This window comes from Oncorhynchus keta, chromosome 28, assembly GCF_023373465.1.
Source record: "Oncorhynchus keta strain PuntledgeMale-10-30-2019 chromosome 28, Oket_V2, whole genome shotgun sequence".
Classification (NCBI taxonomy): domain Eukaryota; kingdom Metazoa; phylum Chordata; class Actinopteri; order Salmoniformes; family Salmonidae; genus Oncorhynchus; species Oncorhynchus keta.
Window position 1 is genome coordinate 67569853 of NC_068448.1, and position 27240 is coordinate 67597092.

The 27240-nt window shown below is 43.6% G+C and overlaps 4 protein-coding genes across 5 annotated transcripts in view; all 4 read right to left on the bottom strand.

Annotated features, from left to right (window-relative positions):
* spata13 (spermatogenesis associated 13) overlaps nt 1-9224 on the bottom strand; it is a 90445-nt gene extending 81221 nt beyond the window's left edge. The window contains exon 1 of one of the 2 annotated variants that reach the window (XM_035760574.2): nt 8638-9224. In XM_035760574.2, the coding sequence (XP_035616467.1) occupies nt 8638-8646 (9 nt within the window). In that variant the 5' untranslated portion in view covers nt 8647-9224. The remainder of the gene's footprint in view (nt 1-8637) is intronic. The other variant, XM_035760573.2, reaches the window with a different exon arrangement.
* A 613-nt stretch (nt 9225-9837) lies between these two features.
* Nucleotides 9838-11185, bottom strand: c1qtnf9 (C1q and TNF related 9). The gene is given in 5 exon segments (XM_052484244.1): nt 9838-10022; nt 10107-10386; nt 10389-10632; nt 10738-10792; nt 10903-11185. Coding segments are annotated over 5 exon segments (951 nt in total). The 5' UTR covers nt 11090-11185.
* A 989-nt stretch (nt 11186-12174) lies between these two features.
* tagln3b (transgelin 3b) lies at nt 12175-17104 on the bottom strand. The gene is made up of 4 exons (XM_052483723.1): nt 14610-17104; nt 14242-14416; nt 13706-13808; nt 12175-13593 (listed from the first exon to the last, which is right to left on the bottom strand). The coding sequence occupies exons 1-4, from the start codon at nt 14787-14789 to the stop codon at nt 13452-13454; spliced, it is 600 nt and encodes a 199-aa protein (XP_052339683.1). The 5' UTR covers nt 14790-17104; the 3' UTR covers nt 12175-13451.
* Nucleotides 17105-17277: 173 nt separating this feature from the next.
* Nucleotides 17278-27001, bottom strand: abhd10b (abhydrolase domain containing 10, depalmitoylase b). Its single transcript, XM_035760578.2, has 5 exons — nt 26844-27001; nt 25651-25834; nt 25219-25330; nt 18248-18385; nt 17278-18075 (listed from the first exon to the last, which is right to left on the bottom strand). The coding sequence occupies exons 1-5, from the start codon at nt 26965-26967 to the stop codon at nt 17734-17736; spliced, it is 900 nt and encodes a 299-aa protein (XP_035616471.1). The 5' UTR covers nt 26968-27001; the 3' UTR covers nt 17278-17733.
* Between the last annotated feature and the right edge of the window lie 239 nt (nt 27002-27240).

Consider the following 27240-nt stretch of genomic DNA (forward strand, 5'->3'; position numbering starts at 1 on the left):
TTTGTAGGCCTCCTTGCTCGCACAAGCTTTTTCAGTTCTGCCCACACATTTTCTGTGGGATTGAAGTCAGTGCTTTGTGATGGCCACTCTAATACCTTGACCTTGTTGTCCTTAAGCCATTTTGCCACAACTTTGGATGTATGCTTGGGGTCATTGTCCATTTGCAAAACGTAGTCTGGCTTTATGGCCGTTTTGGAGCAGTGGCTTCTTCCTTGCTGAGCGGCCTTTCAGGTTAAGTTGATATAGGACTCGTTTTACTGTGGATATAGATACTTTTGTACCCATTTCCTCCAGCATCTTCACAAGGTCCTTTGCTGTTGTTCTGGGATTGATTTGCACCAAACTACCTTCATCTCTAGGAAACAGAATGCGTCTCCATCCTGAGCGGTATGACGGCTGCGTGGTCCCATGGTGTTTATACTTGCGTACTATTGTTTGTACAGATTAACATGGTACCTTTAGACGTTTGGAAATTGCTCCCAAGAATGAACCAGACTTGTGGAGGTCTCAAAAAATAAAAATAAAAAATCTGAGGTCTTGGCTTATTTCTTTTGATTTTCCCATGATGTCAAGCAAAGGAGGTACTGAGTTTGAAAGTAGGCCTTGAAATACATCCACAGGAACACCTCCAATTCACTCAAATGATGTCAATTAGCCTATCAGAAGCTTCGAAAGCCATGACATAATTTTCTGGAATTTTCTAAGCTGTTTAAAGGCACAGTCAACTTAGTGTATGTAAACTTCTGACCCACTGGAATTGTCATACAGTGAATTATAAGTGAAATAATCAGTTTGTAAACAATCGTTGGAAAAATTACTTGTGTCATGCACAAAGTAGATGTTCTAACCGACTTGCCAAAACTATAGTTTAACAAGAAATCTGTGGAGTGGTTGAAAAACAAGTTTTAATGACTCCAACCTAAGTGTATGTAAACTTCTGACTTAAACTGTACTACAGCACTATGCAGGCCATTTAAGATATGCTTGAACAATATGGAAGCTGAATGAGAGTGGTTCTCTGGGGTTACCTTTCCAGGTCAGGGTTCCTGTGTGGTTGCAGGTGAAGCCTGGGAGCTAGTGGTGCTCTGGCTCTCAGGTCCAGAGTTAATTAAGAGAGAGGAGAGAAGAGTAGCCCCCCACACAACTGCCAGCTGGAGCCAGCCTCAGATTAGACTCCCAGAGAGAGGAGGGCTGGGGTCACACAAACTGAAAGACATGCACATTTACACATACTTCAGAAGACACCGTCAAGGCCAACTCAGTATACATGTGCCCCCCCACACACACGGGGGGGACGGGCACTTAGGCAGGCATTCTCTTGGTCATCAACTCCCTTCCCTTTGGGCTGATGAAGTCACAGCCTTATGTAAGGAGTCATAAACATATAATCATTAATGAACTCCAGCCCCCAATTCAGCTTCACAGAACCAACGTATGTCCTGCCCCAGGCCGAGTTCAAGCTAATTGGGCAGAGATGAGCGGAGAGTTAAACTAAATAGACGTCTAGACAGAGAATATCAAGGGAAAGCCACTTCTCTAGTGGTTTCTCTCATTTTGGTAGCTAAGCCATGGGACCCAGACAGAATTGGCCAAAAGCACTAGCACAGCCATTCTTTGGTAAGCTGCTCATTTTACTGGTTGTCTGCTTAGCTGAGTGATCAAATCTAGCTAGCCAGGCTCATCAGTGCTGTCCTGACCACATGTTCAGGAAAAATAACTTCATAAAACACTAAAAACTGACAACTAGTGAGAGTATGCAAATGGTTTATTCTTTGTATCCCTTCCATGTTAGCCACGCTGATACGCATGTAGGAGACCTTCCATGTTAGCCACGCTGATACGCATGTAGGAGACCTTCCATGTTAGCCACGCTGATACGCATGTAGGAGACCTTCCATGTTAGCCACGCTGATACGCATGTAGGAGACCTTCCATGTTAGCCACGCTGATACGCATGTAGGAGACCTTCCATGTTAGCCACGCTGATACGCATGTAGGAGACCTTCCATGTTAGCCACGCTGATACGCATGTAGGAGACCTTCCATGTTAGCCACGCTGATACGCATGTAGGAGACCTTCCATGTTAGCCACGCTGATACGCATGTAGGAGACCTTCCATGTTAGCCACGCTGATACGCATGTAGGAGACCTTCCATGTTAGCCACGCTGATACGCATGTAGGAGACCTTCCATGTTAGCCACACTGATACATATGTAGGAGACCTTCCATGTTAGCCACGCTGATACGCATGTAGGAGACCTTCCATGTTAGCCACGCTGATACGTATGTAGGAGAGCTTCCATGTTAGCCACGCTGATAAGTATGTAGGAGAGCTTCCATGTTAGCCACGCTGATACGCATGTAGGAGACATTCCATGTTAGCCACGCTGATACGTATGTAGGAGACCTTCCATGTTAGCCACGCTGATACGTATGTAGGAGACCTTCCATGTTAGCCACGCTGATACGTATGAGACCATCGGGCATGAAACAGGGGCGGCAGGTAGCCTAATTGTTAGAGCATTGGGCCAGTAACTGAAAGATTGCTGGATCGAATCCCAGAGCTGACAAAGTAAAAATCTGTCATTCTGCCCCCGAACAAGGCAGTTAACGCACTGTGCCCCGGTAGGGGGTCATTGTAAATAAGAATTTGTTCTTAACTCACTTGCCTAGTTAAAGGTTAAATAAAATAATAAAAACAGACCTAAGTGACTACACATGGAGTGGTTGTGTGCGTGTGTAAAACTAACCATTCTGTGGTCCAAAGAGAAGTGGAGTTTCTCTGAGTTAAAGGAAACACAGATGGCTCCCTACACCAAGCCCCTTTCAGCATGTGTTTGTTCCTCTCCCAGGACTAATCAGGGGGCTTTACCAGTCTGTACAGCACTTGTTTCCTCTATGGCACAGTCAAAAAGCAACACACACTATGAGTTGGTCATATATAATACTTAATGCCTTCAGAAACTAATGTAGATTTAGCCTAGAATTTTAGGTTATTGTCCTGCTGAAATGTGAATTTGTCTCCCAGTCTGAAAGCAGACAACCAGCTTTTCCCTGTGCTTCGCTCTATTCGTTACTTATCACAAAAAACTATGTAGTCCTTGCCGATGACAAACATACCCATAACATGATGCAGCCACAACCATGCTTGAAAATATGAAGAGTGGTACTCAGTGATGTGTTGTGTTTGCCCCAAGCAACATTTTTAGCAGTTTTACAAAAAGTATGCATTTAAAAATATATATATATTTTTAAAATTCTGTACAGGCTTCCTTCCTTCTTTTCACTTTGTCAATTAGGTTAGTATTGTAGAGTAACTACAATGTTGTTGATCCATCCTCAGTTCTCCTATCAAAGCCATTAAAGGACACTATCTTTGTAATGACACACCATCCAAAGTGTAATAACTTCACCGTGCACAAAAGAACATTCAATGTCTTTTTTCACCCCTTTTTTAAATCTATCAATAGGTGCCCTACCTTAAGAGGCATTGGAAAACCTCCCTGGTCTTTGTGGTTGAATCTGTTTCAAATTCACTGCTCAACTGAGGGACCATACTGATAGTTGTATGTGTGGGGTAAAGAGATGTTACACCTTATTATTGCACAACTAGTGCACAACTTGTGACTTAAGCAAATGTACTCCTGAAATGATTTAGGCTTGCCATAACAAAAGGTTTTAATATTTATTGACTCAAGACATTTCAGCTTTTCATTTTCTATTCATTTGTTTAAAAACATGATTCCATTTTGACATTATGGGGTAGTGTGTGTAGGAAATTGAAGAAAATAAACATCTACATTTGATCAATTTAGGCTGTAAAACAACAAAATATAGACAAAGTCCAGGGGTGTGAATACTTTATGAAGGCACTGTATAGTCTGAATCAGGGAAGCCTTTCGACCAGTTTGGGAAATTCCACCCACTCATACTTTCCCACCAACCCATCCACTTCCTGTTCTAGAGGCGGGACTTCTGCCACACCCACTCTGCCTTTAAATGGCAGCCTGACAAACCTACCTGTCGTATTCCGTGTTAGTATCAGTTCAGTTATTTCTTACCTTTCCCCCTCACTATGGATGTTTTCTGTTTTTCCTGTTCCTGTTATATTGTTCCTTTGAGCACAGTATTGTTTAATTGCCCCCGTTGTGTGCCATGTGCTCATTGGTTTGCCTTAAAGGTCCAATGCAGCCGTTATCTTAATATCAAATCAAATTTCTGGGCAACAAAACCTCTACAGGATTGGTGGGTCCCCCTGCGGGACGGTTGAGCTAACGTAGACTAATGCGATTAGCATGAGGTTCTAAGTAACAAGACAATTAGACATAGACATATGTGATATTGGCAGAAAAATTCATGTTAATCTAACTGCACTCTCCATTTTACAGTGAAATAATACCATGCTATTGTTTGAGGAGAGTGCACAGTCATAAACTTGAAAATGTATTAACAAACCAATTAGGTCCATTTGGGCAGTCTTGATACAACATTTTGAACAGAAATGCAATGGTTAATTGGATCAGTCTAAAACTTTGCACATTCCCTTCCTACCATATACTGGCCAAAATCTAAATTGCACCTGGGCTGGAATAATACATTATGGTCTTTCTCTGGCATTTCAAAGATGGTACAAAAAAAAAAAAAATTCTTTGTATTATCTTTTACCAGATCTGATGTGTTATATTATACTACATTCATTTCACTTTTCCACAAACTTCAAAGTGTTTCCTTTCAAATGATATCAAGAAAGAATATGCAAATCCTTGCTCAGGTCCTGAGCTACAGGCAGTTAGATTTGGGTATGTCACTTTAGGCGAAAATTGAAGAAAAAAAGGTTCAATCCTTAAGAGGTTTTTAAGTACCTTATGGTGGTTGATTTAAATTAAACATGGTCAAAAAGAAATAGCTTCATAGCCAAGAGCAAACTGAAAACTAGCTGTTTTTAGCAGAGAGGTTTGGAACATTTTCTTATTGATCTATTAACCCTTTACACTCGTACCCATATAAAAGTTCAAAAATTGCAGATTTGGGCATTGATAAGCTCCTAAATTGGAGCACAGTGGCTGTACAGTAACATGCCATAAATGACATCAGAGCTCAGGCTCTGCGCTTCACAGCGCTGTATGAGTTTTGACTGACAGATGTTCTTTGTTGTCTTGGTGAGGAAATGTTGTAAATGAAGAGAATTTTAAAAGATGAGATGTTGAGGATTATAATAACACAGCTTTGATGTCATACAAGCAAGCCAAACACCCGTGAGTCCAAATGTGCACTTCACATTTCCACATCATAAAACTCACAAAACTCACAGTGTCAACGTTTATAATCACTATGTTTGATGTACACTACAAGATGACATTGCGTCATACCCTGGGTTTTCCGGAACAGAACAAGCCCGTTTGTCTATTGTGAGGAAGATTTGGCGCGGAACACACCTTAATGCACTCATGACTCCTTACTATGCGCACCAAAATTACAATCGGTTTCTTAAGCCCATACCAACAACAAACCAACCTTCAATACAGTCCTTTGCCTAAAAACCTTATCAGTTTTAACAACCAGAAGGAGTACTGCACTCTACAGCTAATGAAAAACAACTCTAGACTCCAGCTTATTGGAATGGATCATTTAAATATTCTGCCATATTGGTGGATCCATGTAACATAATATGGAATTTAGAACCATGTGTTTCTAGGCTATATAAAGTATACTCAGAAAACAATATCTTTGGATGCCATCTATATAAGGAATCCGATGGAATCTAGATCACAGAGAGCACCTGATAATTGTGTATATAGTAGACTGCTCTAGCTACTATCAGGGAGGGAAAGAGGAAGATAAAATCATTCACTTTCCTCCCATCACAGTCTGCCCTTTATAACTGTTAAAATGTCTTTAAGTCATCTTTTATCATTTAGCCTATATAGAATCACATCTAAATTCTGAGGAAGTGATTTCCAAAGATAGGGCACTGGGCAGCCTTGTCTGTGTGCTTGTTCACAAGAATCATCCTAAGCCTGGCACAGGGCAGATTCACTAATCTCTATATACACGGCACAATCTCTTATTGCCCAGTTTGCCATTTGGGCTGATTTATGGAATCTGACTAGCTCAGGCCTGCATACAAGCAGAAGCCTACTCCTAAATGTTCCAAGATGCTGCCGATAGAAATGTCCAGTATAGAACAGCTGACACAACTGACTATTCTCTGTAGCAAAGTTCCATTTTTATTTTATCTACACAATATAGCCCATTTCTGTCTGAATGTTCTGTAACACCGCACCTTCCTAAATAAGCACATGTTGCTTATTGAAGTCATCTCACAATGACCCAATTCCTTTTCTATAATATAATAATAATAATAATATATGCCATTTAGCAGACGCTTTTATCCAAAGCGACTTACAGTCCATGTGTGCATACATTCTACGTATGGGTGGTCCCGGGAATCGAACCCACTACCCTGGCGTTACAAGCGCCATGCTCTACCAACTGAGCTACAGAAGGACCACTTATGACAGAGGGCATACCGAGAGCGAGACCACGCCCCTCCCCCTCTTGATCGTGGGAAGCCAGGTATTGGGTAGAGGGTGTCACCCACTTTCTCCGTCTCGTTCACACATGCACCTGATATGCTACTGTCTGTGGTCTGTCAGAACTGAATGGGAAATCCAACACCAAGCTCAAGAGGACAAAACGCTAATATGAACACTAGGACATGTAGGAATGCTAAACGCATACATATCTGACCTAATAAGACAGTAGCAGCATTCTACAGGAGTGGGCTATATACAATAAACTGGTTCCTGAATGCTGATTGGAAAGCCGTGGTATATTGAAAGCCATGGTATATCAGACCGTATACCACGGGTATAACAAAACATTTATTTCTACTGTTCCAATTATGTTGGTAACCAGTTTATAATAGTAATAAGACACCTCAGGGGCTTGTGGTATATGGCTAAAATGCCACGTAGAGGTCGACCAATTATGATTTTTCAGCGCCGATACCGATTAATCGGACAATTTTTATTTATTTATTTGTAATAATGACAATTACAACAATACTGAATGTTACTACATTCGCGTAACAGGCAGTCAGTCTCCTTGTGGAGTGCAACGAGAGAGAGGCAGGTCGTTATTGCATTGGACTAGTTAACTGTAAGGTTGCAAGATTGGATCCCCGAGCTGACAAGGTGAAAATCTGACATTCTGCCCCTGAACAAGGCAGTTAACCCACCGTTCCTAGGCCGTCATTGAAAATAAGAATGTGTTCTTAACTGACTTACCTAGTTAAATAAAAGGTGTAATTTTTTTTTTTTTAATAATCAAAATCGGGGGGCTCAAAAATACTGATTTCCGATTGTTATGAAAACTTGAAATCGGCCCTAATTAAATCGCCCATTTCGATTAAACGGTCGACCTCTAATACCACAGCTAAGGGCTGTATACATACACTCTGCATTGCGGTGTGCTCAAGAAGTTTTGTACTTGCTTCATTAACAGCTGATCTTCATAACTAAAGCTGGGGGACAGCTGTGAGTGGAAAAACAAGCTCTGAGCAAGTTCTAAAAGCCATTAAATATGTTTGACTGAAAAGCATTTGAGATTTGGTATGCTACAATACTTTGTAATGGTCAAAATTCATACAATTTCCTACTTAGTGGTTTCAAATAAAGTCTAAACTTAATATGAAGAATTATGGTTTCATTCGGAAATGACTAAATTTACTTGTGGATGCTCAGGTTGACTTTCCCACAGAATTACCCATAAGCTTCTCTGAGACCATGGACATGAGCATTTATGAGGCAAAGTTCAAACAAAGTTGGACAATCACAAAGATCCATATAAGTTCCACCCACTGCTGTGACACGGTGGATTTACAAGTGTGTAAAACAGAACCTGTCTCCTATATACCAGTGTTAATATATGGATACTGGAACGAAAAAGCAAAGTTTGTGTGATGTGTTCAGATAGATATGAGAGTTCTCCCCTGACACAGGATAGAACCTGACTTGCATAGTTAAATAAAACTCTCCATCTATACAGGTCGAACTGTTCTGTGGTTCCATCTCCCTGGTGTACGGGCGCGTGACAGTTGGGTTTGCGAGTCTACAAAGATGTCATTCAGTGGGAAACAATCTACTACTGTTACAAATCCATACTGAAAAGGAAGTATAAGTAACAGGGAATTTTTCAAATGAAAAAGAGCTGGAGAATGACATGTTAAAGGCGATTATGTTACAGTTCTTCCGCGTAAGGCAGCAAAACACCCCCGAGGAAAAAGTGCTTATTTATTTGTGCTTTTAATTAACTTATGTTTTCGCCATAAACCTCTTACTTTGTAGTTGACCGAGCCCCCACCCCTCCTCTCCACCTCTATAGAAGTGCCTGGCATCCCCCACATCACTATAACAACCGGGGGAGTAATGCACTACAACAACCCCCCTATTTTCTTCGTTAACGTTACAGAAACAAACCAATGCTAGAACCCAAACGAATTTGATCAATAAACTGAATGACACATTTAAATCCTAAAAATAAAAATAGTTAACCAGTTTGATGTAAGCCATACATTTTTTACAATTGAACAATTGATATGGCATTGAACTGCAAGTTGGTCACATTTGCTTACCCTTCTCATACTCGTGTTGTTCTGTGCCACCGATATTTGTCATCAACAGAGTAGCAGCTGTTTTTGTTGATTAGTTAGCCATCCTCGGTCAACGTTTTACTAAAATGGTTAGTTAGCAAGCTAGCTACTTAAGTCCAAAGGTCTGCTGGTTCATGCAATCGATGATTACACACGAAAACATGTCGGAAGTAGCAGGCTACTGCTGCTGGTTAAACTGGCTTGCAAGATGTCGAGACAAATGGCTAACTTCGCTCCTTGCAACATGAAACAGTAGGCTAACATTAGTTAGCAACCTGGGAAGTTCTAAAATATTCACAAAACGGAAAACTCAATTGTGAAAGGTTTCGGGCAAGTAAGCATCTGCCGTTGGGTATGCCAGTGGATAAATGATAAAAGTGGTTCAAACAAACTCAGAAATCCGTTGGTACTCAAGTGTGAGAGGCTGGTCGATTCTTTGAAGCTCGAGCTGTCGTTACTGGACGGCTTCGGTGCACTTGTTGCAGTGATTGCTTGGGGGCGGAGTTTGAGTTCCACATTGACTCAAAGGACGTTTTGCACTGATTATTTTGTGGTCTGACCGCAAGAGGCCCTCACCGCCGAGAGCCAAGTTAAACAGAACGTGAACACTGCAGTAAAGCACGCCCATAGCAGGTTGCGCTCCATTGAGAAAAAACAGCCGTGTATTATATATATAAGTGCTAACGTCTTTGGACGTCATTTCTGGCACCAACATTTGGAATGCCTTTAAAACAATTACATAATCTTCCAGTTTGTGGTATTGCGAAGCTCATCCTGTTTTCTGATCATTCCCGCACCCAGGAAGTCATGACATTGCACTAGCTGATACAGCCTATTGCCACACATTGATTTATGAATATTGTAGCCAACATATTACATTGTACACAGGAGTAGTAAATTAAAGACAGTCAATGGGATTTTACATTGTATATTATGGTATTGAAATCAAAACAAGATACAATAACACTTGTCACATGAAATCTGTCAGATTGGTGAGGAGGAGATATGATCTTAAATAATAGGCTATATCAGCTGTAGCATAAAAATATTACAAAAACGTAATTTATATTCATATTTGATTAAAACATGTTTTATTACTGTAGGCTATTACATTCATCTATAACAGGTGGTAATAATTTCCCATGTAACATCCCATGAGCAAATTCACTGAGTCATGTGGGCCTAATCTGCACCGAAGAGCAGGAACCCAGAGAAGGTTGTATCATCATCTTCATCAGCAAACAGCCCGTTAAAGAGCTCTCCTCCAACCACCTGCAGCCACACTTTGTCCCCCTTCTCCAGGTGCAGGACAGCCCCGCCTGCTGCCTGGTCCTCACTGCTCGTGTAGTTATCCATAATGTGGATAACTACTCACTGCTCGTGTAGTTATCCATAATGTGGATAACTACTCACTGCTCGTGTAGTTATCCATAATGTGGATAACTACTCACTGCTCGTGTAGTTATCCTTCAACCTGTTTCTCACTAATGCTACTTTTACATTACGGGAGAACACAGTGATGTGGTAGGTGAAGTAGTAGGCCCCAGCCAGAGCGCAGGTGAACCGTCCGGTCTGTGCGTCGTAATGGTTCTGCCTGTTGTAGATCACCTTGTCGAACCTGATCGGCATGTTCTCTGGTGGGAGTTTGGTGTATTCGGTTAAACCGGCTGAGAACGCACTTTTTGGGATGAGGGATGTGTCCCCCTTCTCCCCCTTGTCCCTTGTCTCGCCGCCTGATTCCCTTGCTCTCCATCGTAACCAATGTTGCCTTTGAACCCTGGGGGGCCGAGATCTCCCTTCGGACCTGGTCGTCCTGGGGGTCCCAAGGGCCCTTGGATGCCTCGCTCTGGTAACCTGATCTCCTTGAGACCCATGTGCCCTGAGACTCCTTGGGGCCCCATCTTCCCCGGTGGCCCCTTCTCTCCATTCTCACCCCATTTTCCCTTTATTCCTGCCAGGCCAGCCGTACCTGCAGATACAAGGATAATATAATTATGTTAATACTGCTTGTCAGAGAAAGCCAGTGGTGATAACTGTACAAAGTATTTTCATGATAAAATAAAATACAGTCTCACCCAACTCCCCTTGTCTTCTTTGGGGCCACTCTGTACTGTTCGTCCGGTGATACTGATTTCCCCTTTAATGAATAAAATGACCAAGAACTTTCAAAAATGTATCAGCATGGGACCAGAAAAGCTGATTTCAATTGAGACTTATCTAACAGAGGAGGTTGTGCCATTGTCTTACCTCGGTCTCCCTTGTCACCTCTGAACCCGTCTCGTCCATCTCGGCCTGGCATTCCGTTGTGGCCTGGGTCTCCTGGTATTCCTGGGTATCCACAAACACATCAGTTCTTCTTGAATTTTTCATGTGCTATGCACCTCACAGCCAGCAGGAGGAGCAAGAGAGTGACTCTGAGTCTAACCCCCATCATGGGCCCTCAAGGGCCAATGCTTCAAAGACTTCCAATTGAGTATTCTCAGCACTAGATGCACAAGATAGAAGAGTGGGGTAATCCAGCGCAACACATTATGTCCAACGCACACCCACACATTGACACACATATACATGCACAGACACACACATGCATATGAACTGAGAGGTAGAGACAGCTGAATGTTTGGAGAGCCAAGACACCAAAGAAGGCCACACAAACATTACCAAGGACTGAAAAGCTAGTGAAATCACCAAGCCAGCCGCCTCATTGGTTCGACAAGGATAACGGCTATTTTAGGTTACTTATTCTGTCTGTCCAGCCCTCACCGTTCCATATCACCTGTCCCCTTCTAGAACGTTCTCCATTCTCTGGATTTGTAATGACCAGCTTGAGCTGTGCTGGGAGTACAGTATCTATCACCATAGGGATGTTAGCAAGGCAACAAAATGGTGGTGTTCCGTATTGCTTCCCTGTAGCAATACATGCAGGATTTCAATTCTGGCCTGTGGTTATTACATCCGCACAGTAATTTGAGTGGCTGTCTAGCTCCTCTTGAATGAGGTCATCAAACGAAAATGTGCAGGGAGTATCAGGGATAAAGAGCAAGATTAATATTGGATGCCTAATTTGTCCTAATCGATTTCATTTTTAATGTCAAAGTAGGATAAAACGTCCCCTAGCTAGCGCCTGAAATCATTAGCAACAGAACACAATAGTAGGGACACTCCGGATGGGGAGATGTTACCTCGTGTGTTTATCTTCTATATCTGAAACATCAATAGAACAATGTTGTTAAAATGTTTGCCCCCATAAATTAGACCATTACCATAAACTCTGACCTTTCCAGCTAGTGTTCTAGAACCTTTACATCTGTCCCTACCCCCATCGGAATGCCTAGGAAGAGTGATTGTTTTAAACAACATTCTCCTATCTTCACACATAGCATTCCTTAGAAGTCTGGTATATACTTTCCTGATACTGGAAATCCATTGGGATATATATTAGAAAACCAAAGATATAGATGTCCAAGAGCAATGACTTTGGTATATTTCACAGATCAGAAAAACAATACGATTCCAGAGTCAGTTTTCACCTAATTTATTTTTCTACACACAATGATTCAGATATAAACATATTTGTTTATGTAAACATGACAAATTACATTGAAGGGGAAAACAAATACATTCAAGCAATATCAGGCCTGGAACAAAATGATCCTACTCTCACTTTCATACTGTGGGTCTTTAACAATCATGGGATTGGCTGAAACACACATGGACAGTGGGCACATACAAGTACATTACATCAATTATACATAAGTAATAAATGCACAGCACAGAATGTTAGTACAAAAACAGAACTGAATTTAGGTCTATGAATTCCTCTGCATTTGGGTGGGTGGCATCTCTTATACAAGGCATAGTTTATGGTCCCTTTGCTATATTAACCAGGCACAATGTGATGGTCATTTGGTTACAGAAGTTACCACAAAGTCTTCACATATTGACACAAGACATCCGAGGCATCATCGTTCACTGAGTTCCATTCGGTTACACATTAAACTTTTCATGAGGTATAGCAAACCCTCCCAAATGACTATACAATGACTCAGACACACCTACTGTACATACAAACAAACAGTTCATTAAAATATGTAACATGCTATAACGTTTCGTGCTATAATATTTGTTAGAAGTGTAAAATACCATTTGCTTGTTTTGTAGAGGGATGACTTCAATCTTGGGTTCTCTGTACCGACTGAATTACGAAGACTTCATCCACTGAAGGGAATGGCTAGCAGGACTATATGGACGGAGAGAGTGGGACCATATGGACGGAGAGAGTGGGACCATATGGACGGAGAGAGTGGGACCATATGGACGGAGAGAGTGGGACCATATGGACGGAGAGAGTGGGACCATATGGACGGAGAGAGTGGGACCATATGGACGGAGAGAGTGGGACCATATGGACGGAGAGAGTGGGACCATATGGACGGAGAGAGTGGGACCATATGGACGGAGAGAGTGGGACCATATGGACGGAGAGCGGGGGTGGGGGAAGCAGAAAGCACTGAGGTCTATAGAATTGTGGTTGGGGTATAAGGAGCACTCTGTTTGGGTTGAGGATGAACAGTAAAAGCGTGTGTGTGTGTGTGTGTGTGTGTGTGTGTGTGTGTGTGTGTGTGTGTGTGTGTGTGTGTGTGTGTGTGTGTGTGATTTGCTAGTGCTTCTGGGGAAGGCGGAAAAGTGGTTGGGTCATATCATGAGGTTCCAGGGGCGGGATGGAGCTTTCTTCTGGAGTACACAGCCATGCAGAGGGAGCGGCTGGCAGCTGGCTGAGCGGCTGGCTGGTGTCTCTACATGATCTGGCGGTGCGATCCGTAGCCTGTCATGCCGGACTGAGAGGCCCCGCGGTTGCTTCCCATCTGCAGACCAATCAGACTCTGGCCCTGACGAAGCTGGTCCTCAGAGAACTCCCGCCGGTAACCCTGGGCTTTCCTACACAGGCCAGGACAGACAGGACAGTTGAGACAAAGAACAACACTCACACAACATTAAGATGACACTGCCACAGAGTTTTCCAAGTAAGGGGTCGTGGCCAGTCCATTACCTGTGGAACCAGTCGCGGTCGCCACGGTAATGTCCATCGTCCTTGGTGAGGGCGACACTACCTAGGGCCATCAGGGTTCTCTGCACTGCGGCCATATCCTTCCCTGTAACCATAGCAACAGTCCTCACAAACACTGGATCACACCCAGACAGCAAAGAACAGGCAAACAGGTTCCAAATAAAACAAACTTTAAACACAGCTACCTCTTGAGTCATATGTCATATGTCTCCATGGAGTATCACCCATATAGTGGACTATAAATAGCCTGGGTACCAACCAGTCTGTTTAGCTATCATTCCACTTCCTGCCACTCTGTGTCATATGACACGGTTTACAATGAGCGGAATGTTAGCAGAAACAGACTGGCTCCCAGACTATACAGGCTCTTATAAATGTAATGTGAGTATTGAAGGTACTTTACAGGCAGAAAGAGCTCAGCAGAGACAAGACTGTGAGAGTCTCCGTAATTGGACATGTATGTCAATGTCACATGGATGTATGGAGACATGATCTGTGTCAGTGAACGTGCAGCCCACCTTCCCACAGGTCCACGGTCTGGAAGATGTCTGTGGTGATGACTCCGTAGACCTCTGCTGCCTGCAGGAACTGGGAGATCTTCTCCATCTGCTTAAAGGCCATCTGAGTCTCCAGAATCTTCTTGATGGGCTCCTTACCACGCGGGTACAGGCTATTGATGAGCCTACAGAGAATCTACAGGGAGGAGGAGAGAACGGGGGAGTAAGAGGAATACAGATACATTCGTCAATGAAAATGAGGGAGAGAGAAACAAAGCAGAGGTAAGCATAAATTGGTCTCATTGTTAGCTTGTATAAGCGATCGTGCTCTATCAATGACTGCAGTCCAGTCAATCTTATTGAGCTTGTTCATTGTCATGCAGACTCACTGTTCCATCCATCAGCCATGTCTGGAAGTTCTGTCTGCCTGGCTGTGGTCTCTCCAGGTTCCCCCCACACTGAGCTACGATCCAGTCCACCAGCCGGGCCTCCAAGTCTAGATTATACTTCAGCTCTATCTTCTCCTGCACCTCCTTGCTCAGCCCGTAACTGGGTCCCCTGTTAGCCATTGCTCCTTCTGTCCTGCTCACCCAGACAGACAGACAGACAGACAGACAGACAGACAGACAGACAGACAGACAGACAGACAGACAGACAGACGGACAAGTAGTCTGCAGCTCTGCTGACCAACACCCTGGAGCAGTTTCAGCACTGGCAGCCTGCACCTGCTATACAAAAACAATACATCATGTACAAAACTGAACATTGTCAAGCAATATAATGTTTGTATTAAAGTCCAGTTATTGACATCAGAGCCATAAATAATGCATAGGCTTCATGGTAGTCACTTTGTTCATTCTGAGCCAGCATTTCTTAATTGTTTAATTTTTTTGTACATTTTAGTCATTTAAAAGACACTCTTATCCAGACCGACTTATATGATACATTAGGTTTAGTGCCTTGCTCAACTAAATGTTTTTCACCTAATCGGCTCAGGATTCGAACTTTTCGCTTACTGGCTCAACGCTTTTAACCATTAGTCTAGTCTACCTGTCGTCGTTGTTCTATCATAAACTACATCACCTGTTGGTTTCCTAATTTCACGTCCTTTCCTCACACTCCATCCTCTGCTTTCTCCCTAATGGCAACTGTGTCCCTTACAGGACGGGCACATCACCAGAGAACCAGAGCACTTGCCGGAATGGGTGTGGTCCTTGGCACCCGTCCTGCACAGGGACACGCACATTCTAATGAGGTAGCCTATGGTAGCCTTGAATGTGTATGGGATGAGCATAAAAATCGAAAAGCAATCGCATTGCATTGATTGTGTAGCCAACTATGAACGCGAAAAAAAGCGTAACTTTTTTCACAATAAAACTGATTTAGAAATTAGGAAGGCAGATGATATTTTTTAATCATACACATTTTCGTAATAGCCCCTTTGAGATTGAATAAACTAGCAGTGACGTTTAATTATTAATCCACACATATATATATTTTGAAACGAACGTTTCACGCTCTGAATAAATAATGATGAATAAAAGCTCTGGGCACACTTACTATAAAGAAGAGGAGAGTTATTTTGTCCGGTAGCTGTTGTGCTGTTAATTCCACTGAGCTGGTCGGGGCAGAGGATGCTGAACTGCTGAAGCATGCATTAAGCGGTGACGCGTGCGTGGGGCGAGGCTGGACTCAGTGTCCGGGAGTTGCAAACCACTGGTTTTATATGTGCGGGCGCCACGAGGAGGCTCCCTCGAGATGTCACATTCAGAATGAGACAGGACAGCAGAAACAAGAGGATGTGGACAGCAAGGCAAGGCGAGTCCCCAGCCAGCTAAGGTGGGTCCCCCTCCCCCATCCCCAGCCCAGCTAAGGATGGGTGATTTCCAAAAGGTGCATGACAAAGTGTTCACTTCTCATTGTTGATGTATTTGGCCTTACTACTCACATATGTAGTATTTTATTAGGATCCTCACTAGTTGCTGCTACAACAATACACCTGATGGCGTGCAGAATCAATATTTACAGAAGAGAAACAAAATATTTTCACCTTTATAGCTATCTTAAATTTTTCTGCAGATTTGGAAGGCACAGAACAGCCTGTGGCTGTTGCCTCTCAGTTTCAATAATGAAAGCCATTGCTCTGCTTTAATTGGGTTACAGTTACAGAAGTGGACACCAGATAGATCTGGAAAGAGAGGCTGGGTGCGGGTGACTCCACAGTACTGATATGACAACATGCGTCAGACTGGAAAAAGTCTCTAGACAACATTGAAATACAGGAAATAGAGATTCATGCTTTTCTAGAACGTCTGAATATCAGAAAAGCTTTTGAACATGTCATTGCTATACTACTGTACCCTTTGACTGTCAGGCTAAAATAACTTCAGTATTATTCTCACCATCACTGTATCTGTGTGTTTGCATTTCCAGCCCTTGTCTCTACATATTAGTCAGTTACTCAGTGATCTATATTAAACATAAACCAGGCAGGTTCTTCTTACTCCCTGATGCATGCATATGTTTGAGTGATGTCACCCAGTTGGTGTTGTGATGCGGAGGTGACTGATTGCATATATTCTGCCTAAGAGTGAAAGGTCAGAGCAGCAGTTAGAGGGTCAGAGAGAGTTACTGTGTCTGCTGCAGCAGGTCTGGCTTTCTGCCCCATTGAACACAGTCCAATGACCAACAACATGCTAATCAACAGCCCATTGGCTCCAACAGGGCCAGGCACTTCATTACACCAAACCAATGGCATGTATATTTTGAAAATAAATTAAACAAGGCCATCTTTGGTGGTTAGTTGAACATTCTATGGGGCCTCTGGGATGTGGTGCTCATAGTATTAACCTTTATTTGAAGTTTCCTCTTAACTTGAAGGGGTTTCTTTTGCCATTTTGAGATAGTGTGATGCTCAGTCCTAACTAAAAGACGACGTCACAGTGCTTCTGCATACGAGGCAGTTTGACGGAGCTTGTCGTTTGTGTGGATTGTATTAACTCAATAACAGCTCATATATCTGCATGCACAGTAACAGACCAGACCTGCACTCCACTCTGGTGTGCAGAGGCTTTATTGGGCCAACGGGGTGAGACGTGGTAAAAAGGCACAGGAAAACTACTGGGGTCTGGCAAAAGCACCAGCATGTTCTGTCAATCAAACAGCAGCAGCAGTGGCAGCATGGCCCATAGAAAGCTTGACCAAAACAACACTGCACAGAGTAAACTGGAACTAGTAAAAGTCACACTCCCTCCAAGGCACGCATCAAGAACCTGGCTGAGGTTATTGACAGACGTGCTCCTCGTTCCATCAGTTTGTACTTTCGGTGATCCTCGTTTCTCTCCTTCTCTTTGTAACAGCATAATTAGGATAAACTGACCAGGGGCAGACTGGGAGGAAGGGTAAGGGGAGAGCTGGGATAAAGGGATCTTATATGGCTGGGAGGTAGGAGCAGCTCCAATGGGGGGGGGGGGATTTCCAACTCACCCCCCCTTCCCTAACCCTTCCACCGACTCAAACGAGCGTGGTCAGCTTGTCTATGAGGTCGTCAATGGTGTAGACCATGAGCTTGATGTCGTCCTTCTCGGCCATGCGGTGCTGACCGTGGCGGCGGAGGATGACGTCCACGTCGGGGCTGAGGACGCGCTGGGCCACTTGCATGGAGATGTGCCAGGGCACGTCGTCGTCCTTCAGGCCGTGGATGAGCCTCACGGGGCAGGTGATGGGGATGGGGCTCTGGAGGACACAGTGGTTCTCCGCCTCCTTCAGGAAGTCCATGGTGAATGTGTAGACGCCCTCCTCTCTGTGCTTGCTGGGCATCGTCAGCACGCCCTTCTCTTCAATCTCCTTACGCACCTGTGGTGAAATGGGATCAAATCTATTTTAAATCTAAAAATGAATTGACATTCACACAGATGACTGAATTTCAATTAACAACACACCTGAATTGCCTGAATAGAAATGGAATTCACATTAGTTAATGTCATTCATAGTAATCCAGGGTTTATTTCACGATGTCCTCTCTCACCTCTAGAGACATTGACTTGAAGGCTGTGACGACATGGTCTGCTGCCGTGGAGATCCCCACCAGAGCTGCAGTCTTCTCCGGCCTGGCGATCGCTGCCAACAGCATGAGCCAGCCGCCCATACTGGACCCCACCATGATCTAAACAGAGACCATGGGGAAAGACATGATTACATTAAAGATGCCTAGACCTAAGATAGGGAGCCATGGTACATAGAAATACCAATAGTTTAATATGGATTGTTTCGCTTGTCTCCCCTCTTCCATTTGAACTGACTCCGTAGAGAAGCACCATGTGTGACAGTATCTAGCAATCGCTACAATAAAGAGAGAAGAACAGCAGTTTGTAAACACAAATGTGATTCTAACCACTAATCGTAACCACAACATATAGTCCTAACCTTGACTGTAAATCATCATCACAGGCACATTGGGAGTAATATCAGCCATTGGTGAGTCTGGCCCTGCTAATGGTGTCATTCACTAGCTGTGTGTCTGATTAATGACTAAGACAACATTGAATCCTGGCATGGAGGCTATGATACTCTCATAATGATTGAATGGTGTGAACTTTACATGGTGGCGAGATGCTCTTACATTTGTGACACAGTGCCCCCTTGTGGAAACATGTGTCACTAAAAACACCACAGCAGAGTCAAATACAGCGTATACAGTGCTTACAGAAATCTTCAGACGCCCTGACCTATTCAACATTTTGTTACATTACAGCCTTATTCTAAAATAGATCAAATGAAGTCCTCATTAATCTACACACAATACCACAGAATGACAAAGTAAAAAAAAGGTTTTTAGAAATGTTCGCAAATGTATTAAAAATAGGAGAAAAACATTATTTACATAAGCATTCAGACCCTTTGCTATGGGATTCAAAATTGAGCTCATGTGCATCCTGTTTCCATTGATCATCCTTGAGATGTTTCTTCAACTTGATTGGAGTCCGCCTGTGGTAAATTCAATTGATTGGACATGATCTGTAAAAGCACACACCTGTCTATATAAGGTCCCATAGTTGACAGTGTCTGTCAAAGCAAAAACCAAGCCATGAGTTGAAAGGAATTGTCTGTAGAGATCGGAGACAGGATTGTGTCGAGGCACAGCTCTGGGGAAGGGTACCAAAAGATGTCTGCAGCAATGAAGGTCCACAAGAACACAGTGGCCTCCATCATTCTTAAGTGGAAGAAGTTTGGAACCACCCAGACTCTTCCTAGAGCTGGCTGCCGGGCCAAACTGAGCAACTGGGGGAGAAGGGACTTGGTCAGCGAGGTGACCAACAACCCAATGGTCACTCCAACAGAGCTCCTCTGTGGAGATTGGAGAACCTTCCAGAAGGACAACCATCTCTGCAGAACTCCACCATATCAGGCCTTTAGGGCAGAGTGGCCAGACGGAAGCCACTCCTCAGTAAAAGGCACATGACAAGCCCGCATGGAGTTTGCCAGAAGGCACCTAAAGGACTCTCAGACCATGAGAAACTAGATTCTCTGGTCTGATGAAACCAAGATTGGAGTTCCTTCCACCTGGCACTATCCCTATGATGAAGCATGGTGGTGGCAGCATCGTGCCATGGGGATGTTTTTCAGCAGCAGGGACTGGGAGACTAGTCAGAAACAAGGGACAGATGAACGGAGCAAAGTACTGAGAGATCCTTGATGAAAATCAGCTCCAGAGCGCTCAGGACCTGGGGGTGAAGATTCACCTTCCAACAGGACAACGACCCTAAGCACACAGCAAAGACCACGCAGGAGTGGCTTCGGGACAAGTCTTTGAATGCCCTCGAGTAGCCAGCCAGAGCCTGGACTTGAACCCGATCGAACATCTCAGCGAAGCTCCCCATCCAACCGGACAGAGCTTGAGGATCTGCAGTGAAGAATGGGAGAAACTCCCCAAATACAGGTGCCAAGCTTGTAGCGTCATACCCAAAAAGACTTGAGGCTGCAGTCGCTGCCAAAGATACTTCAACAAAGTACTGAGTAAAGGGTCTGAATACTTATGTAAGTGTGATATCATTTTTAATACATTTGCTAAAATGTCCAAAAACCTGTTTTTGCGTTGTTATTATGGGGTGTTCTGTATAGATTGTTTTTTTCCCCTCATCAATTTAATCATTTTTAGAATAAGGCTGTAATGTAACAAAATGTGGAGAAAAGAAGAACTTTTCAAATGCACAGAGTTCGGCCAGGTTTTAGAATGGCTGCCATGTTAGCGCCTTAATTATCTTAATTTTGATGATACAACAATACGAGAGCGCCTCCGACAGTTCCCTATTAAATAACCCGCTGTAAACAAGCTAAACAGAGCAGCAAATTTAACAGACGTTTTTATTGATGAGCATACGGGATAATGTACTGTGTTGTCAACAAATTGCATTTCTGCTTTCACTGAACATCTTCATAGGTTTTGAAAACTACCCACCCTCCCCCAAAAAAATAGCACAAGGTGGAAGCATCAATTATGACTACTAAGGAGAAGTCTTGGAGCATTCAGAGAGAATCTCCCCCCCTTCTTTTTTTTTTAACAGATTCTAACTGAAATATTACACCACAAATGTAATAACTACTATGGAGGGTAAAACTGACAGAACATATTTTTAAATATCAATGTCATTGAAGGAACGTTCTATAACTGGGTTATAACAGGACGGTCTATAACTGGGTTATAACAGGACGGTCTATACCTGGGTTATAACGGGACGGTCTATACCTGGGTTATAACGGGACGGTCTATAACGAGACGGTCTATACCTGGGTTATAACGGGACGGTCTATAACTGGGTTATAACGGGACGGTCTATAACTGTTATAACGAGACGGTCTATAACTGGGTTATAACGAGACGGTCTATACCTGGGTTATAACGGGACGGTCTATAACTGGGTTATAACGAGACGGTCTATACCTGGGTTATAACGGGACGGTCTATACCTGGGTTATAACGGGACGGTCTATACCTGGGTTATAACGGGACGGTCTATACCTGGGTTATAACGGGACGGTCTATAACTGGGTTATAACGGGACGGTCTATACCTGGGTTATAACGGGACGGTCTATAACTGGGTTATAACGGGACGGTCTATACCTGGGTTATAACGGGACGGTCTATAACTGGGTTATAACGGGACGGTCTATACCTGGGTTATAACGGGACGGTCTATACCTGGGTTATAACGGGACGGTCTATACCTGGGTTATAACGGGACGGTCTATACCTGGGTTATAACGGGACGGTCTATAACTGGGTTATAACGGGACGGTCTATACCTGGGTTATAACGGGACGGTCTATACCTGGGTTATAACGGGACGGTCTATACCTGGGTTATAACGGGACGGTCTATAACTGGGTTATAACGGGACGGTCTATAACTGGGTTATAACGGGACGGTCTATAACTGGGTTATAACGGGACGGTCTATAACTGGGTTATAACGGGACGGTCTATACCTGGGTTATAACGGGACGGTCTATAACTGGGTTATAACGGGACGGTCTATAACTGGGTTATAACGGGACGGTCTATACCTGGGTTATAACGGGACGGTCTATAACTGGGTTATAACAGGACGGTCTATAACTGGGTTATAACGGGACGGTCTATAACTGGACGGTCTATAACTGGGTTATAACGGGACGGTCTATAACTGGGTTATAACGGGACGGTCTATAACTGGGTTATAACGGGACGGTCTATAACAGGACGGTCTATAACCTGGGTTATAACGGGACGGTCTATAACGGGACGGTCTATAACGGGACGGTCTATAACTGGGTTATAACGGGACGGTCTATACCTGGGTTATAACGGGACGGTCTATAACTGGGTTATAACGGGACGGTCTATAACGGGACGGTCTATAACGGGACGGTCTATACCTGGGTTATAACGGGACGGTCTATAACTGGGTTATAACGGGACGGTCTATAACTGGGTTATAACGGGGGTCTATAAGGGACGGTCTATAACTGGGTTATAACGGGACGGTCTATAACTGGGTTATAACGGGACGGTCTATTACTGGGTTATAACGGGACGGTCTATAACTGGGTTATAACGGGACGGTCTATAACTGGGTTATAACGGGACGGTCTATAACGAGACGGTCTATAACTGGTTATAATGGGACGGTCTCTAATGGGACAGTCTATACCTGGGTTATAACGGGACGGTCTATACCTGGGTTATAACAGGAGGGTCTATACCTGGGTTATAACGGGACGGTCTATAACAGGACGGTCTATAACTGGGTTATAACGGGACGGTCTATAACTGGGTTATAACAGGAGGGTCTATACCTGGGTTATAACGGGACGGTCTATAACAGGACGGTCTATAACTGGGTTATAACGGGACGGTCTATAACTGGGTTATAACGGAACGGTCTATAACTGGGTTATAACGGAACGGTCTATAACTGGGTTATAACGGAACGGTCTATTACTGGGTTATAACGGAACGGTCTATTACTGGGTTATAACGGAACGGTCTATTACTGGGTTATAACGGAACGGTCTATTACTGGGTTATAACGGAACGGTCTATTACTGGGTTATAACGGAACGGTCTATAACTGGGTTATAACGGGACGGTCTATAACTGGGTTATAACGGAACGGTCTATTACTGGGTTATAACGGAACGGTCTATACTGGGTTATAACGGAACGGTCTATAACTGGGTTATAACGGGACGGTCTATAACTGGTTATAATGGGACGGTCTATACCTGGGTTATAACGGGACGGTCTATAACTGGGTTATACGACGGTCTATAACGGTCTATACTGGGTTATAACGGGACGGTCTATAACTGGGTTATAACGGGACGGTCTATAACTGGGTTATAACGGGACGGTCTATAACTGGGTTATAACGGAACGGTCTATTACTGGGTTATAACGGAACGGTCTATTACTGGGTTATAACGGAACGGTCTATAACTGGACGGTCTATTACTGGGTTATAACGGAACGGTCTATTACTGGGTTATAACGGAACGGTCTATAACTGGGTTATAACGGGACGGTCTATAACTGGACGGTCTATTACTGGGTTATAACGGAACGGTCTATTACTGGGTTATAACGGAACGGTCTATTACTGGGTTATAACGGAACGGTCTATAACTGGGTTATAACGGAACGGTCTATAACTGGACGGTCTATTACTGGGTTATAACGGAACGGTCTATAACTGGGTTATAACGGGACGGTCTATAACTGGACGGTCTATTACTGGGTTATAACGGGACGGTCTATTACTGGGTTATAACGGAACGGTCTATAACTGGGTTATAACGGGACGGTCTATACCTGGGTTATAACGGAACGGTCTATAACTGGGTTATAACGGGACGGTCTATACCTGGGTTATAACGGGACGGTCTATACCTGGGTTATAACGGGACGGTCTATAACGGGACGGTCTATAACTGGGTTATAACGGGACGGTCTATAACTGGGTTATAACGGGACGGTCTATAACTGGGTTATAACGGGACGGTCTATAACTGGGTTATAACGGGACGGTCTATAACTGGGTTATAACGGGACGGTCTATAACTGGGTTATAACGGGACGGTCTATACTGGGTTATAACTGGACGGTCTATTACTGACGGTTATAACTGGGGAACGGTCTATAACTGGGGGACGGTCTATACCTGGGTTATAACGGGACGGTCTATAACGGGACGGTCTATACCTGGGTTATAATGGGACAGTCTATAACGGGACAGTCTATAACTGGACGGTCTATACTGGGTTATAACGGGACGGTCTATAACTGGGTTATAACGGGACGGTCTATAACTGGGTTATAACGGGACGGTCTATAACTGGGTTATAACGGGACGGTCTATACCTGGGTTATAACGGGACGGTCTATTACTGGGTTATAACGGAACGGTCTATTACTGGGTTATAACGGAACGGTCTATTACTGGGTTATAACGGAACGGTCTATTACTGGGTTATAACGGGACGGTCTATTACTGGGTTATAACGGAACGGTCTATTACTGGGTTATAACGGAACGGTCTATAACTGGGTTATAACGGGACGGTCTATAACGAGACGGTCTATAACTGGTTATAATGGGACGGTCTATAATGGGACAGTCTATAACTGGACGGTCTATAACTGGGTTATAACGGGACGGTCTATAACTGGGTTATAACGGGACGGTCTATAACTGGGTTATAACGGGACGGTCTATAACTGGGTTATAACGGGACGGTCTATAACTGGGTTATAACGGGACGGTCTATAACTGGGTTATAACGGGACGGTCTATAACTGGGTTATAACGGGACGGTCTATAACTGGGTTATAACGGGACGGTCTATAACTGGGTTATAACGGGACGGTCTATACCTGGGTTATAACTGGACGGTATATACCGGGACGGTCTATACCTGGGTTATAACGGGACGGTCTATAACTGGGTTATAACGGGGACGGTCTATAACTGGGTTATAACGGGGGTCTATAACGGTTATAACGGGACGGTCTATACCTGGGTTATAACTGGACGGTCTATAACTGGGTTATACGGGACGGTCTATAACTGGGTTATAACGGGACGGTCTATAACTGGGTTATAACGGGACGGTCTATAACTGGGTTATAACGGGACGGTCTATAACTGGGTTATAACGGGACGGTCTATAACTGGGTTATAACGGGACGGTCTATAACTGGGTTATAACGGGACGGTCTATAACTGGGTTATAACGGGACGGTCTATAACTGGGTTATAACGGGACGGTCTATAACTGGGTTATAACGGGACGGTCTATAACTGGGTTATAACGGGACGGTCTATAACGGGACAGTTTATAACTGGGTTATGAATTGGAATCACAATAAATGCATATATAAATACATGCATATGGATATGAGGGTTATCTAAAGGCTAGTATAGAAATGATTCTAGATCCACCAGTAGAGAGTTAGTTCACCTGTGGGCCCTCTGCTAGTTCATCCAACACAAAGAGAACGTCTTTCTTCCAGGTGCCAATGGTCCCGTCAGTTAACACCCCCTCTGATAACCCATGGCCAGTGTAGTCAAACCTGGGGAAACACAAACACAACATGAGCCTGGAGGACCACAGTTAGAAATACAATTAAACATCTGACAAAATATGTCCTATGCTAGCATAATAATTCAGAGAGAGTACAGAATCTGAGTAACATACGTTAGAGGGTGGTCTATTTGCATAACATACCTAACGTATAGGCTAGGGAGTCTATTCAGGTAATGGGAGTCTATTCAGGTAATGCTAAATGACTTAAATGTAATGATGATGTAATGTAATGAACCTCATGTGTATGGCCTTAGGGTCTTAAATTACATTTGCATGGCCTTAAGGAGACCGTGTAATGTACAGTACCTTAGGTATGAATGTCCTAGTGACCTGCAGAACTCCTCCAGGGCCTCAGCTTTCAGGCCGTTCATGTTGGATCCATAACCAGGCAGGAAGACCACGCCTGGACTCTTCCCCTTTACCCTGCGGTAGGCCAGCTTAGGGAGCTCTGGCCTTGTCACATACTGCACATAGGACTTCTGTCTCACCCCTGTTGGACACACACACCACACACACACACCAACCACACACACACAGTTATTTAATGCAAAAGATGAGAATGGAGTGTGTCTTGTAAAATTGTAGGTTTTATATGGGTGATTCATGCAATACTCTTGAAGGATAAAATCAACATGAAGTCAAGACAAGGAATGATCAGCTATGGCAGTCTTACGTAATATTTTGAAAATAGAACTGGGCCAGTGCTGTGGGGCAAGGCATTGTTGACATCATAACCAGTGAGTCAAACCGACTGAACAGAGGCAGATATGGAGTAGCCTATGATGCAATGCAAGTAGACAATTGTGTTACTTACCTCAATACAAGAAAGATAACATTAGAATACCATGACCATCTAGAACATTAAAACTAAATGGTTTGATAAAAGCTATACTTAATTTACCAGCATTTGCATTAATTGTATGGTCTAAAAACTAGGCTACCCCGAGTTTTAAAACTGGAAAACTGTGCCCTGCAAACACGCTCAAGTTGAATAATCCGTTTTTTTGTTGTGAGTACGCTTTACCAAATCTCAACAACATATGAACAGTCCGGTATAGCGCCGCTCGGAAGAGTATTCCTACCACCAATGTGCGAGATCTTAGAATATGCGCAGATGCTGCGCAGTTTATATGCGCACGAGCTAACCAATACATTCAGATGACGGGCCCTGCCTCTGCCACTCCCCCCACCTGTACCTTTTAATGCCGCGTTCAAAACAACTGGAAACATCTGACTTCCGAGCGTACAAACAACTGGGACCTCGAAAACAACGACCTCCAACTGGGAAAAATATTTTGAACGGTCATCCAACTCAGAACTCCAACTCGATAACTCGAGCCTCTTTCTAGAGCTCCGACTTTCCAAGCTGAACATCACTGATGTAATGATTTGACCTCGTATTTTTTCGAGTTCCCAGTTGTTTTGAACGCGGCATAATTCCGTAGCCTATACATTTTACAGTGAAATCGTTACATTGTGAACTGCAGTATCATACTCACCTCCCAAAGTCTTTGGCAAGATAGTAGCGACTCCTCCATTCTTCAAAATGTGAGAAAGTCCTTTGCGGCAGGACCTCAGCACGACGGCTGCCATATTTCTGGCTTTCCCACCCACTGAGAACATATCGCGAGAAGACCAATGTTGCCAGACGGATCGTTATTCTTTTATCACGGCTGTCCCTAATCAAATCAAATTGTAATAGTCATATTCACCGAATACAACAGGTGCAGACCTTACAGAGTGAATGCTTACTTACAAGCCCTTAACCAACAATGTAGTTTTAATAAATATAAGTATTAAGTAAAAAAATAGATAAGTAAAACATAAAATTAACCAATAGTTAAAGAGAAGCAGTAAAATAACAGTAGCGAGACTATGTACAAGGGGTATAAGTAC